At 43.6% G+C, this 13,478-nt stretch overlaps 1 protein-coding gene across 1 annotated transcript in view; it reads right to left on the bottom strand.

Moving 5' to 3' along the window:
- CMTM8 (CKLF like MARVEL transmembrane domain containing 8) overlaps positions 1–12,889 on the bottom strand; it is a 108,125-nt gene extending 95,236 nt beyond the window's left edge. Inside the window, exon 1 of the mRNA XM_045436423.1 lies at positions 12,270–12,889. Within this exon, the coding sequence (XP_045292379.1) occupies positions 12,270–12,416 (147 nt within the window). The 5' untranslated portion in view covers positions 12,417–12,889. The remainder of the gene's footprint in view (positions 1–12,269) is intronic.
- Positions 12,890–13,478: the final 589 nt, after the last annotated feature.

Genomic DNA, 13,478 nt, shown 5'->3' with positions numbered 1-13,478 from the left:
AATAAAGAGACAAGAACATAACAGATGTCAGCCAAAAAAGTAGACAAAATATCACAGCAAAAGAATCAAAAAGGTTGGTCTTACATATGAGCATAGAAACAGCTTCTCAGATATAATACTAACAAATTAAATTCAAGAATAAAAAAAGTCTTAAAATACACTAGACTATTAAAGGAATACATTATAACTAAGTAGAGATGTATTCCAAGATCACAGGAACAATTCAACAATAATTTTCCTAATATATTTCACCCCATTAGCAAATTAAGGGAAACAAAACCCTGGATGATCACATCAATAAATGCTCCTCACCCCAAATCCTATCTTCTAAATTCAACAATCATTCTTGATTAAAATAGGTACAAGTAAACTTCCCTTCCTTAACTCAACAAAGAATATCTATCAGGACCTACAGTTAAATCTGTACTACAATTAGTACAATGGAAACATCCCACTGAAAGTTTTGAGCTAGCCAAGGATACTCATATCATCCCAATCACTCAGCAATATACTGGTAGTCCCAACCTATGCAATAATGAAATATATATATATATATATATATATATATATATATATATATATATATGAAAAGAAAAACAACCCTTATTTACAGATACCACTACAATTTACTTATAAAATAAACAAAACTATTAGAACTAGTACCTCAAATAAGATGGCTACACACAAGATTAAAATAAGAAAAATAGAGCTTCCTTATAAAACCACAAATAATCAGAAATTGATAAATCCAATTCATTTTGACAAATCTCCCTTATCAAAAATTGAGAATTCGAGGGTGCCTGGGGGGCTCAGTCAGTTAAGCATCCGATTCTTGATTTCGGCTCAGGTCATGATCTTGCAGTTCATAAGATACAGCCCCACATTGGGCTCTGTGGTAACAGCGAGGAGCCTGCTTCGGATTCTCTCCCTCGCTCTCTGCCCCTCCCCCACTCATGTTCTCGCATGCACTCTCTCTCTCTCAAAATATATAAATAAATAAGCTGTAAAAAAAAATTGAGAATTCCAGATATGCTAACTAACTTGGATGTAAATAAAAAACAAATTTAAAAAATTGAGAATTCTTAATTGTAATAATACATAAGATTCATTGGAAAAAAACTTAGGACTTCAAAAGCATAAACTGACCCAAATAAATAGAGAGACACAATATTCCTAGGTGATAAGATTCAATATCATATTAACTTATAGCACTAATTATAATTAATTATATTAATTTATACATAATTATATTATCAAATTAATTTATAAATTTAATGCAACTCAATCGAAGTTGTAATGGGGTTTAAGAAACACCGATTCTGAAAATCACTTGTGTTAGTTGAAGTATACAAAAATAGCAAAGAAACATAAAAATTTGTAGGACTTACTCTACTGGATATTAAAATACATGATGAAGCTTACAGTAATTAAAAAGGTTTGGAACTGACTGAGAAATTGAATAGAATAGGGTCAAGAAACAGTTACACATATATGGGAATATGATAAGATTAATGGTAAGACAACTACATATCCATTTGGGGAAAAAAAGTGAAATCACATTCTTACCTTATATACACAAAAAGAACTTAGAGCTTAAGATGGTAAATACAGTTAACACTTAAAAAAATTATCCTATAATTTCTTCAAATATTTGTATAATCCTGGGGGTAGGGAAACCATGTTTAAGCAAGGTGAACCCCAGAAGGCGAAATAAAGAGAACAGTTTAGATTTCATGCGAATTAGAAACTTATTTTGATACAAATGGCATGATTGATATGTAACAAGTGACAGAAAAAATTTATACCCATAGTATATAGGAAAATTATAAATCGACAAAGACGAAACATAGAAAAATATCAAGATATTATTTTCTTTATTTTAGAGAGAGAGAGAGCACAAATGGGGGAGAGGGGCAGAGGAAGAGAGAGAGAGAATCTGAGCTGAACGTGGAGCCTGATGTAGGGCTTAATCCCACAACCCTGGGATCATGGCCTGAGTAGAAATCAAGAGTTGGACGCTCAACCAACCGAGCTACCCAAGTGCCCCAAGATATTAGTAGATAAAAAATAGCTGCGGAATATATGTAATATGTTCATCCACATATGTGGGTCATACTATGTATCTGACATATACAGAAAAAGGTCTGGGAGAAATGTGAATGGTAAGTACACCAAGGCAGGTGGGTAGATGAGGGAGGGAGTCAAAGATGTGAGGCAGCAGAGACTTTAAGTTTTCATTCTATACATAAATGATCTGAAGTTTATCATTACAATGAACACTTATTCCTTTGCTGCAAGCTTCTTTAATTCCATTAACTTATAAATATATTCTCATTCTAAAAAAATGTAAACTTATAAAAAGACAAAACAGTTACAAAGCAAACATCCCATTCAAACACATTCCCCAAACCAATCTTATTTCTCTCCTGGGAGGTAATTTTCATTTCAGTTTTCTCTCTCTTTTATATCGTCACAACATTTTTTAAAGAAAGAAAGAGCCCCATATTTTAAATGAAGAAAAAGCAAGCAGTTGCCAAAGGAAGAAATAAATGGCTAATGAGCATATTGAAAATATTCAACTTTGATAATCACGGAAATGCAAATAAAAACAATTCGTTCTGGGGTAGCCGGGTGGCTCAGTCCTTTCAGCATCCAACTCTTGATTTTGGCTGAGGTCATGATTTCACAGTTCATGAGATGGAGCCCCACATCCAGCTCAGCACCTGCGATAGCTTGGGAGTCTCTCTCTTCCTCTCTCTCTGCCCCTCCCCCACAGGCACTCTCTCTCTCTCAAAATAAATAAACTTAAAAAACAAAAGACAAAAAAACAATTTGTTCTTTTTCACATGTCCAAGGCTCCCCTAAATATCAGCTGATGTTCTGACTAGGGATGTCCATGCCAAACTAGTTTTTATCATTTTGAGTATCTCCCAGTCCAACAAAATTGGCAAACATTAAAAGAAGGTTTGAGTATTTGCAGGAACAAACCCTGTTGCACACTAAAACACCACTAGAAGAAATGTAAATTCGTGTACACTTTTCTGTACCACTTGGCAGCTGTATCAAAAGTCTTAAATACACATATGTCAAACCACAAAAAACTATTAGAACTAATAAAGGAGGTCATCAAAATTGTAGGATACAAGGTCAAGGACACAGAACTCAATTGCATTTTTGTGATCTAACAATGAACAGTCTGAAAGTGAAATTAAGAAAGTAATTCCATTGCAAGAGCATCAAAAAGAATAAAATATTTGAATAATATTTGAATATATTGGAAATATATTGAAAATATTTGTATATTTGAATATATGAATAAATTTAAAAGAAATATAAAACACGTGTCCTGAAAACTACAAAACATTTGTGAACGAAATGAGAGAAAACCTAATTAAATGGAAAGACATCCTATATTCACGAATTGGAAAATTTAATTTTGTTAAGACGGCAATACTCCCCAAATTGATCTACAGATTTGACACAATGCATGTTGAAATGTCAGCTACCCCTTTTTGCAAACATTGACAAACTGATACTAAAATCCATACAGAAATGCAAGGAACTCATAGCCAAAAAACAATTTTGAGAAAAGAAAAAACTTGGTATCCTCACAACTTCTGATTTCAAAATGTTCTACAAAGATAGAGTAATCAATACAGTGTGGTGCTGCCATAAGGACATGGAGATCAATGAAATAGAACTGAGTATCCAGAAATAAACCCTTATATTACATTTGATTTTTGACAAGGGTGCCAAGACAATTCAATGGGAGAAAAACAGTCTTTTCAACAAATGGTGTTGGGACAATTAGATATCCATATGGAAAATAATCAACTTAGACCCTTGCCTCACACTACATACAAAAATTAACTCCAGGCACCTGGGTGGCTCAACTGGTTGAGCACCCAACTCTTTTTTTTTTTTTCAATGTTTATTTATTTTTGAGAGAGAGAGAGCGAGCATGAGCATGGGAAGGGCAGAGAGAGAGGGAGACAAAGAATCTGAAGCAGGCTCCAGACTCTGAGCTGTCAGCACAGAGCCCAACACGGGGCTTGAACTCACAAACTGCGAGATCATGACCTGAGCCAAAGTCAGATGCTCAACTGACTGAGGCACCCAGGTGCCCCGAGCATCCAACTGTTGATTTCAGCTCAGGTCATGATCATATAGTTCATGGGTTTGAGCCCCACAGGAGGCTCCATGCTGACGATGCAGAATCTGATTGGGAATTCTCTGTCTCCCTCTCTCTTTACCCCTTCCTTGCTTGCTTGCTTGCTCTCTCTCTCTCTCTCTCAAAATAAATAAAAATAAACTTTAAAAGAAAAAAAATTAACTCAAAATGCATCACAGACTCAAAGGTAAGAAAAAACTATTCAACTTTTAGGAGTAAACAAAAGTAAATCTTCATGACCTTGGATTAAGCAAAGCCTTCTTAGATACAATATCCAAAGCATAAGCCATAGTGTGTGTGTGTGTGTGTGTGTGTGTGTGTGTATATGACTTTATCAAATTAAGAATCTTTGTACTTCAAAGGACACCATCACATAAAGTGAAAAGACAACCCACAGAATGGAAGAAAAATATTTGCAAATAATATATCTGATAAGAGACTTGTATCCAGAATATGTAAAGAGCTCTTACAACTCAATAATAAAATAATTTTTTTTTTTTCCTCAACGTTTATTTATTTTTGGGACAGAGAGAGACAGAGCATGAACGGGGGAGGGGCAGAGAGAGAGGGAGACACAGAATCGGAAGCAGGCTCCAGGCTCTGAGCCATCAGCCCAGAGCCCGATGAGGGGCTCGAACTCACGGACCGCGAGATCGTGACCTGGCTGAAGTCGGACGCTTAACCGACTGCGCCACCCAGGCGCCCCTAAAATAATTTTTTTTTAATGGCAAAAGATTTGAATAAACATCTCTCCAAAGAACGCATACAAATGACCAATAAGCATATGAAGAGCTACTCAACATCATTAGTCATTACAGAAATACAAACCAGGGGCACCTGGGTGGCTCAGTCAGTTGAGCCTCTGACTCTTAGTTTCAGCTCAGGTCATGATCTCATGGTTTGTGGGATTGAGCCCTGCACTGGGCTTGGCACTAAGCATGGAACCTTCTTGTGATTCTCTTTCTCTCTCTCTCAACTGCTCCCCCCCAAATAAATAAACATCAAAAAAAAAAAAAAAGAAATACAAACAAAAATCACAATGAGATACCACTTCACACCCTGTAGGATGGCCAGAGTTAAAGACAGAAAATAAAAAATCTTAATGAGGATGTAGAGAAATTGGAACTCAGATTGCTGGTGGGATTGCAGTGTAGTGCAGCCACTTTGGAAATAGTCTAGCAGTGCCTCAAAATATTAAACAAAGAGTTACCATATGACCCAGCCATTCCAATCCTACATAAGTGCCCAAGAGAAGTGAAAACATATGTCTCCAAAAAAACTTGTACATGAAGGCTCATAGTGGCATTATGTGCAATAGTCAAAATGTGGAAGCAGCCCAGATGTTCATCAGTTGATGCATAAACAAAATCATATATATATATATATATATATATATATATATATATATACATACACACACACACATATATATACACTACAATGGAATATTATGTGTTAGTAAAAGGAATGAAGTCCTGATACATACTGTAAGCATGGATGACCACTGGAAACATTATGCTAAGTAAAAGAAACCAGACAGAAAGGGCCACATATTGTAGGGCCATTTTTATGAAGTGTCCAGAAGAGACAAATGTAGCCTAGTAGACAGAATGTTGACAAGTGTAGACAGAAAGCAGACTAGTGGTTACTGAGGGGTGATAGAAGGGACGAATAGGAAGTAACTGCTAATAGGTTTCCTTCTGAGGTAACAAAAGTGTTCTAAAATAGTTGTACAACTCTGTAAGTACCCTACAAATCCTTGCGTTGTATACTTTAAAAGGGTCAGTTTTATGATATATCTCCATAAAGCCACTTCTTAAAAAGGCGTATGCTAAAACTCATAGAACTCTACACTAAAAAGGGTGAATTTTACCGTATACCTCAAAAAACTCGACTTTAAAGAAAATGCATAGACCTTTTAATTCAGTTCTAAGTACTCATCCTTAGAAAATATTAAAGAACAACCAGGAGGAGTTAGTATAAGGGAAGTTTGTCACAGTTTTAAAGGAAAGAAACATAAACTGACTAGTAGGAGTTGGACATTTATGGAATACTATGTGGCCATTAAGAATGTCATAAGAGGGGCGCCTGGGTGGCTCAGTCGGTTAGGCATCTGACTTCGGCTCAGGTCAGGGTATCTCGGTCCGTGAGTTCGAGCCCCGCGTCGGGCTTTGTGCTGACAGCTCAGAGCCTGGAGCCTGTTTCAGATTCTGTGTCTCCCTCTCTCTATGACCCTCCCCCGTTCATGCTCTCTCTGTCTCAAAAATAAATAAACGTTTAAAAAAAAAAAAAAAAGAATGTCAGAAGATAGACCCATTAAAAAAGAGAATGTCATAAGAAATTAATTATTAATGAGGAAAAGGTAATTTATCAGGTCTCAGCAGGGCACTGGGCACTTTCAGATTGGGTAATCTGAATGGAGTTTAGTAAAGGCATTATTTATAAAGCAGGGTGCCGGAAAACCACAGTGATAGTGCAGTGCCTGGCAATGGTAAGCAGCTGGGAGTGAACAGCGATCAGGGCCAGGGAAAATAGCTGTGTGGCAAGGGTGGCCAGATAGCCCGCCTTCCATGGAGGGACACGGTCAACCTGCTAGGAGCCAGCACTTAGGAATCCCAGGGACTGAATACCCGGAGGCTGCTCTCCTCTCATCCCACAGCCTCCTGCGGGTACCACCCCTGGATGACTGCAGTGAAACATCAGAGGGGAGCCCCTCGAGACAGTCCATGGAAATCAGCCTTTAGGGTGGAGAACAGAGAGGGGTGGAGAGTGGCTCTGAGGGACAAATGGGAGATAGCCAGCACAGGTGGCCACAGCAGTAAACAAAAAGGATAGTTTACAAGTGACTGCATTTAAAAAATTACAGATAAATAATAATACAGAACGACTCGAAAAATTCTGGAATGGTTTATTCGGTGCTAAATGGTGGTTCACTCAGGGGTGCCTGGGGGGCTCTGTTAGTTAAGTGTCTGACTTCGGCTCAGGTCATGATCTCACGGTTCAGGAGTTCGAGCCTTGCATCGGGCTCTGTGCTGACAGCTCAGAGCCTGGAGCCTGCTTCAGATTCTGTGTCTCCCTCTCTCTCTGCTCCTCCCCCACTCGCACTCATCTCTGTCTCTCAAAAATGAATAAACATTAAAAAAAAATTAAATAGTAGTTCACTCAAAGTTCCTTAACAGTGGTGCTGTTGGCAACTGGTAAAGCAACTCTTCATCGTAGGGGACTGTCCCATGAACGTCAGGACATTTAGCAACCCTGACCCCCCAGGAAACTAAACAACAGTAGCAGCTTCAAATATTACAATAACCAAAATTAAAAAAAAATCCTAGGCATGGGGTAGTACCATGCCTGTTAAGAACCACCATGAGGGCAAAAAATTACATGGGGTTTTCTTTACTTACCTACATTTTTCTATTTTTTCTACAAAGATTAGGCATTGTTTTCTGAAAAGGAAACTATGTTCACTTTTTTTTAATTTTTTTTAAACATGTATTTATTTTTGAGACAGAGAGAGACAGAGCATGAACGGGGGGAGGGCCAGAGAGAGAGGGAGACACAGAATCCGAAGCAGGCTCCAGGCTCCCAGCTGTCAGCACAGAGCCTGATGCGGGGCTTGAACTCACGGAACGCGAGATCATGACCTGAGCTGAGGTGGGATGCTCAACTGACTGAGCCACCCAGGCGCCCCTCACTTTTTTTTTAATAAGAACTCAACAGGATAGAAAAATTTGATTCCAGCTTTCCGTAAACTATTCATCTTTCCCCACCTAAGTCTGCTCATGACCGTAAGTATATGACAGGTGACCTAACATTATTCCACGGATGCTGTAATTCATTCTGAAGTCACCAATGACAGGAAGGGTACAATTAACTCAGCTTCTGAGTTAATTCTTCAAGTACTTGTAATTGTTATAAGATCAGAGCATCCGACAAGTCACAGGTCAAGTACTGGATTGCTTCTAGCTTGTTGTAAAACTTTAAACGGAAGGAAACAGCCACAATTTGGTTTCAACAGAAGGTTACATAGGCACTGCCCAAAGTGTTTGAGCAGGTTAGCTACCACCACTCACTCCTGTGGGAAAACGAGGGCTAGCGATTTTGACAACAGATTTGAGGAAACACTATGCTTTGTTCTCTATTATTTCATTTCTCCTAGGTTCCAGCGGGAAGTCAGAATCTAAGTAATTCTTAGTAATTTTAAGTAATTACTAAGTAATCTTAGCAATTATTTGTCTCAGTATTTGGTTTTTTTCCATGGCAGAAAGTAACATATTTCTGGGGGCACGTCTATCTTAGTCTCAGGGCTGGGAAGGCCAATAGTTTGAGAGCTGCTTCCCTCCATAAAGAATTGGTGGTACCATATGGCATTACCTCCAAGAAACCATCCACAGTAAGCCACATCCTGATTTGGACGTTACAACATGAACAAAAAAAAAGTACCTTAGATTAGCATATATCATTTAAGTGATTCTTCACCTTTTTTATTTCAGAGAGTATTAAAAAAGTATTTTTAGTTTAATAGGCTCACACTACTGATAGTAATTTAAACCAGCAGAACTTTGCAGAAAGAGAATTTCAGAATATGTAACAAAACCCTTAAATGTGAGTCCTCTTTGACACACAATTCTACTTAAAGGAACCTTCCCTTGAGAAAATCACTGGATAAATGTGGGAAGAGGGACAAAGAAGGAAGAGTGCTATAGCACTACCTATACTGGTGAAACCCAGGAACATGTGAGTTTTAAAATAGAAAACAGAGGGAATCAAAGACGACATTTTCTTGCAACAGAACGCTGTGATAACTGAGAGATCCAAGATCCTGAGAAACGTTTACAGTATGGCAAGTGAACACAGCATATCATGAACTCATGAGATAGATTATAAGAAAATGCATGCATAGAAAAAAAAAGTGTACAAGGAGTTTCAGAAAAAAAACAAAACGGAAAGGTAAAAAATAATTTTAAAAAATCCCCTTACACATACACGAGTTTTCCTGATTGAGAGAACACACCAGGTAGGTCCTCAGTATAATGGAAGAAAATGGACTCAGATGAAGGCACATTGCTGGGATCTTATAGATCTCTTGGGACAAAGGTCCTATAGGCTTCCAGAAAGGAAAGGAAAAAAAGGATGAGGAATAGAAATTTATGAAAACAGGAATCAGAATAGTTAAATGATAATGGAGGAACACTCAAAATTTTGGAGGAAAACAATTTACAATCTAACATTCTTTACCAAACTATTAATTATGTGTAACAGTCAAATCAAGACTTTTTTTTTTTTTTTTTAAGAGAGAGAGCACAATCGGGGGAGGGACAGAGAGAGGGGAATAGATCCAAAGCAGGCTCTGCGCTGACAGCAGGGAGCCCGATGTGGGGCTCGAACTCACAAACCGTGAGATCATGACCTGAGCCGAAGTCAGATGCTTAAAGACTGAGACACCCAGGTGCCCCTCAAATCAAGACATTTTGAAAGATGTAAATCTCGATTCATACATGCATCCTTTCTAAGGAAACTACTAAAGTCTGTGTGGTCCCCCCACTAGAAGTGAGGCAAAACAGAGAAGGACAGCGGTCAGGAGAAGCAGGGGACCCAGTGTTGGAGAGAAGTGGAGACAAAGACTCCCCATGGTGACACTGCAGGAAATCCCATGATGTCAGCTATGCCCAAATGAGCAGGACAGGTGGGAGGAGGTCAGAGGTTCCCAGAGAGGATTTGGCCATGAGATGACCTTGATAGAATCCTGATGTCTCTCAGTTTCCTGATAAGAGATTTAGATAATTAAGGTAAAATTAATGACTAAACAGAGAAAGAAGAAATGGAAAAAGAGAAGGAAACAAATTGGGCAGGAAAAGAAAAGTGCTCACAGACTACTCGGTGGCTGGGCTGTGAACAGTGTTTATGGTGTCCTAAGGTCAACAATGGGTATTGATTTAACCCAAAACATAGTAGGAGACAGAAAGAGTATATGTATAATAGGGGGGTGGGATGGGATATCTAGGAGGTGGTCTGAGAGTGTTAGAGCCACATGTCTCAGAGGGGGAAGTCGAAAGATAACACCTACAACGGGGGGAGGGGGGGAATCAAGGAACAGCATTATAAATATGTTATTTAGGGCTCTAAGAGATTTGAAAGTGAGCACCTCTAGGTATGAAGACAGTGGGGCAAACTTCTAATTCTATTTTATTCCTTAAAACGTGCACAGTGGTCAAAAACCAAAATTGAACTATTGGAGTGGTAAGGGTAATTTTTCTTACATGTGTTTCCATCTTTAAAAACATTTACTGAGGGGCGCCTGGGTGGCTCAGTCGGCTGAGCGTCCAACTTGGGCTCAGGTTACGATCCCACCGTTCGTGGGTTTGAGCCCCCTGTCGGGCTCTGCGCTGACAGCTCGGAGCCTGGAGCCTGCTTCGGATTCTGTGTCTCCCTTTCTCTCTGCCCCTCCCCCACTCGTGCTCTGTCCCTCTCTCTCTCTCTCTCAAAAATAAACATTAAAACAATTTTTTTAATTTAAAAAGAAAATAAAACGTTAAGTTTTTTTTAATTTATTGAAATTTTAAAAGACACATGTCAAAATATCAACAGTGGTTATTTCTACTGGCAGGACTATAGGCCATTTGCATTGTGTCCTTCGCTTTGCTATTTTCCGAAAAAGCGTGGAACACAGAGCATATGGATCACCAGTCAAAAACAAGAGGCATTTTACTTCATGCCGGGTCCAGATCCACCCCCAGGTAGAAGCCCCCATCTCCGACTTCAGTTTCTGTTTGCTCTGCTGGAGCAAGGAAGTTGCCAACTACTTAACGCACACAGCAAATATTTGCCGAATTCCTATAAGCCAGGCCCTGCAAGGTGATTCCAATACCTTCGTTGTTGTGTTTTTTGTTTTTTGTTTTTTTTTTAATTGGGTCTCCTGATGTCCTCAATACCAGCGAAGGGAACTAGCTGGGGGATGAGCCCAGACAACACTGTGCAAACTTTACGTGCATTGGCATCGATTCCGTCCATCTGGGGCGGGGCCTGAGACGCTGGAGGAGCAAGTCAGCTACCTGATGTACCCAGGTTCTGTCGGGGGCTTCTCAGAGAACCATCTGGGTCTTCAGCCACTTCTATACCACCATGGCTCCCATTCTCCAAACCCACACAAGCTAGATTTCAACTCCACACATTTCCAATGAATGTGTGTGAGATCGGGTGGAAAGGGTAGGCGGCTGGGAAGGATGCTTCTTGGCAGTTAAGCGCAGGGCCCTGGAGTGTGCCAGGCCCATGGTTGAATCACAGTCCAGACACCTCCACCCCCCCCCCCCCACACCCGCCCTGGACTTCCCCTCTCTGTGCCTCAATTTCTCCTCATGCAAAATAGGATAATAATTGCACACAGGATAGGGCTGCTGTGTGGCCTGCATGAGGGCACAAGGCCAACTAAAGGTCTTGAGGAGGCCCTGGCACATGGTGAAACAGTGGCCACCACCGGCTGGTAACAGGGCTCCCTCCAGCCAAGAAGGACTGGCTGGGACTTAGAAGAAATCACTAGACCTCTCGGCCTCCATGTCCGGTCAAGAGGAGAATGCGCACGCCGGCCCTCCTCCCCAGGACTGCGCTGAGCCCAGGAGGTGCACAGCACCCTGCAGGAGACCTTCCGGTCCCCAACGGGGTCGAGGCCCTCATATTTTTCTCGGTACAAGTTTCTTAATTCACCTCAATTTTAACACCGGGGAGAGAAGTAGGCGAAGAAAAAAGTCCTCTCCTCTCCCTGAGTTCTGGAAGGCTTTGCTTTCAGGGAGGAGGCCATCTACCTGGAGATCAGGTAAGGAAGGCATCAGGTGTCCGTGACACTCGTGAACCCCAACCGAACGAACGCCCACCGAGCGCCCTGCTCCCAACACCCGGCACGACCCCCGACGGGACCCAGCAAGCAGACATCCCGCGGCTCAGGCGCGCAAGGTGATCCGACCTCGCTCAGAGCGGTGGTCTCCGGGTTTCGCACGCCGGGGAGAAGGCGAGCCCGCGCGAAAGGCGTCCCGGGCTGGCGGTCGGCGGAGGCACCGCGCGCGGGCCCCCCGGAGCCTCCCCCGCCCCTCGCGCGCGCGGCACTCACGATCTCCGCCACGATGAGGAGCCCGGGCAGGGTGCGGAGGAACTCCCGGTCGTAGGCGAAGCTGCTGCTGCTCGTGGAGAAGTTCTCGGCGAAGGAGCTGGCAGTGGTGGTGACGGTATGCGAGCGGGCGCGCTGCGGCTCCTCCATCGCCGCGCCTCTCGGCGGGGCCGGCCCCTCCCCGGAGACCCCCAGCGCGTCGGGGGCCGGACGCGCGGCCCGGAGCCCGGGGGCCGCCGGCGGCGGGGGAGGGGAGCGCGGCGGGCGCGAGGAGGGAGGCGCGCCGGCGGGCGCCCCCCGGGGCCGGTCGCGCCGCGGCGCGTGTCGTGCGGGCGCTCGGCGCCCCTCGCTCCGCGGCGCGGGGCTCTCGGGCTGCGCTGGGGCCCGGGAGGAGAAGGAGACGGCGCCAGGGGAGACCGCCGGGCCGCCGAGCGCCGCGGCGGAGGCCGGGAGGAGGGGAGGGGGCGTGGAGAGGGGCGGGCGCGAGGCGGGAGGGAGAAGGACCGCCCCGCAGAGGCGCCGCGGGTCAGCGGCCTCTTCACCTGTTGCTGGGGACCGCGCGGCCGGATGGGCGCCGGTCGCGGCCGGGGCCGCGAGGCGGGCAGCCGGGCGGGCGGCGCGGAGGAAAGGGCGCGGGGGTCCCGGCCCCCGCCACGCCCCGCCCCCTGGCGCGCGCAGCCCCACTGACCTGTCTTCTTCCACCTGGCGGCCGCGCGGGGGCTGAGCGGCCCCGGGGAAAGCCGGGCCCCTAGCGACGACCGAGGCCGGAGGTCGGGTGGTGACTCGAGTGCCAGAAAGAGCGGCCGGAACCCGGGCCCGGCCGGACCTTAGACCCGAGATTGATGGGAGGCCTCTGCGACTGCCCGGGAGAGGCCTGAACTTTTCCCCCTCCCGTTGTGGCCGCCACCAAAGGCCGGTGTTATTTCCTGCTCCTCCGGTCGGGAACAATTTGAGGAACCGACTTAATCGCTGGGCTTCGAGGGCAGGGCGAGACGCTTCCAGGCGCTCGCAGTGGCTCTACGGGGATCCGTGGAGTCTAGGTGACGGCTAGTTGTTTGGGGTCCCTGGTCAAGGCCAATCAGCGTGGCCGTCCCGTCACCCTCGGAAGGAAATGTCCAAAAAAAAAAAAAAAAAAAAAAGCTTGGGAAGTGTGGGTTGTGCAAAGCGAAGTGTAGGATAAACGGGCGTGCTTTCCTGGGATGGGGGAGGGGA

Source organism: Leopardus geoffroyi, chromosome C2 (genome assembly GCF_018350155.1).
Source record: "Leopardus geoffroyi isolate Oge1 chromosome C2, O.geoffroyi_Oge1_pat1.0, whole genome shotgun sequence".
NCBI classification, from domain to species: domain Eukaryota; kingdom Metazoa; phylum Chordata; class Mammalia; order Carnivora; family Felidae; genus Leopardus; species Leopardus geoffroyi.
This window is presented reverse-complemented; position numbering and strand designations above follow the sequence as displayed.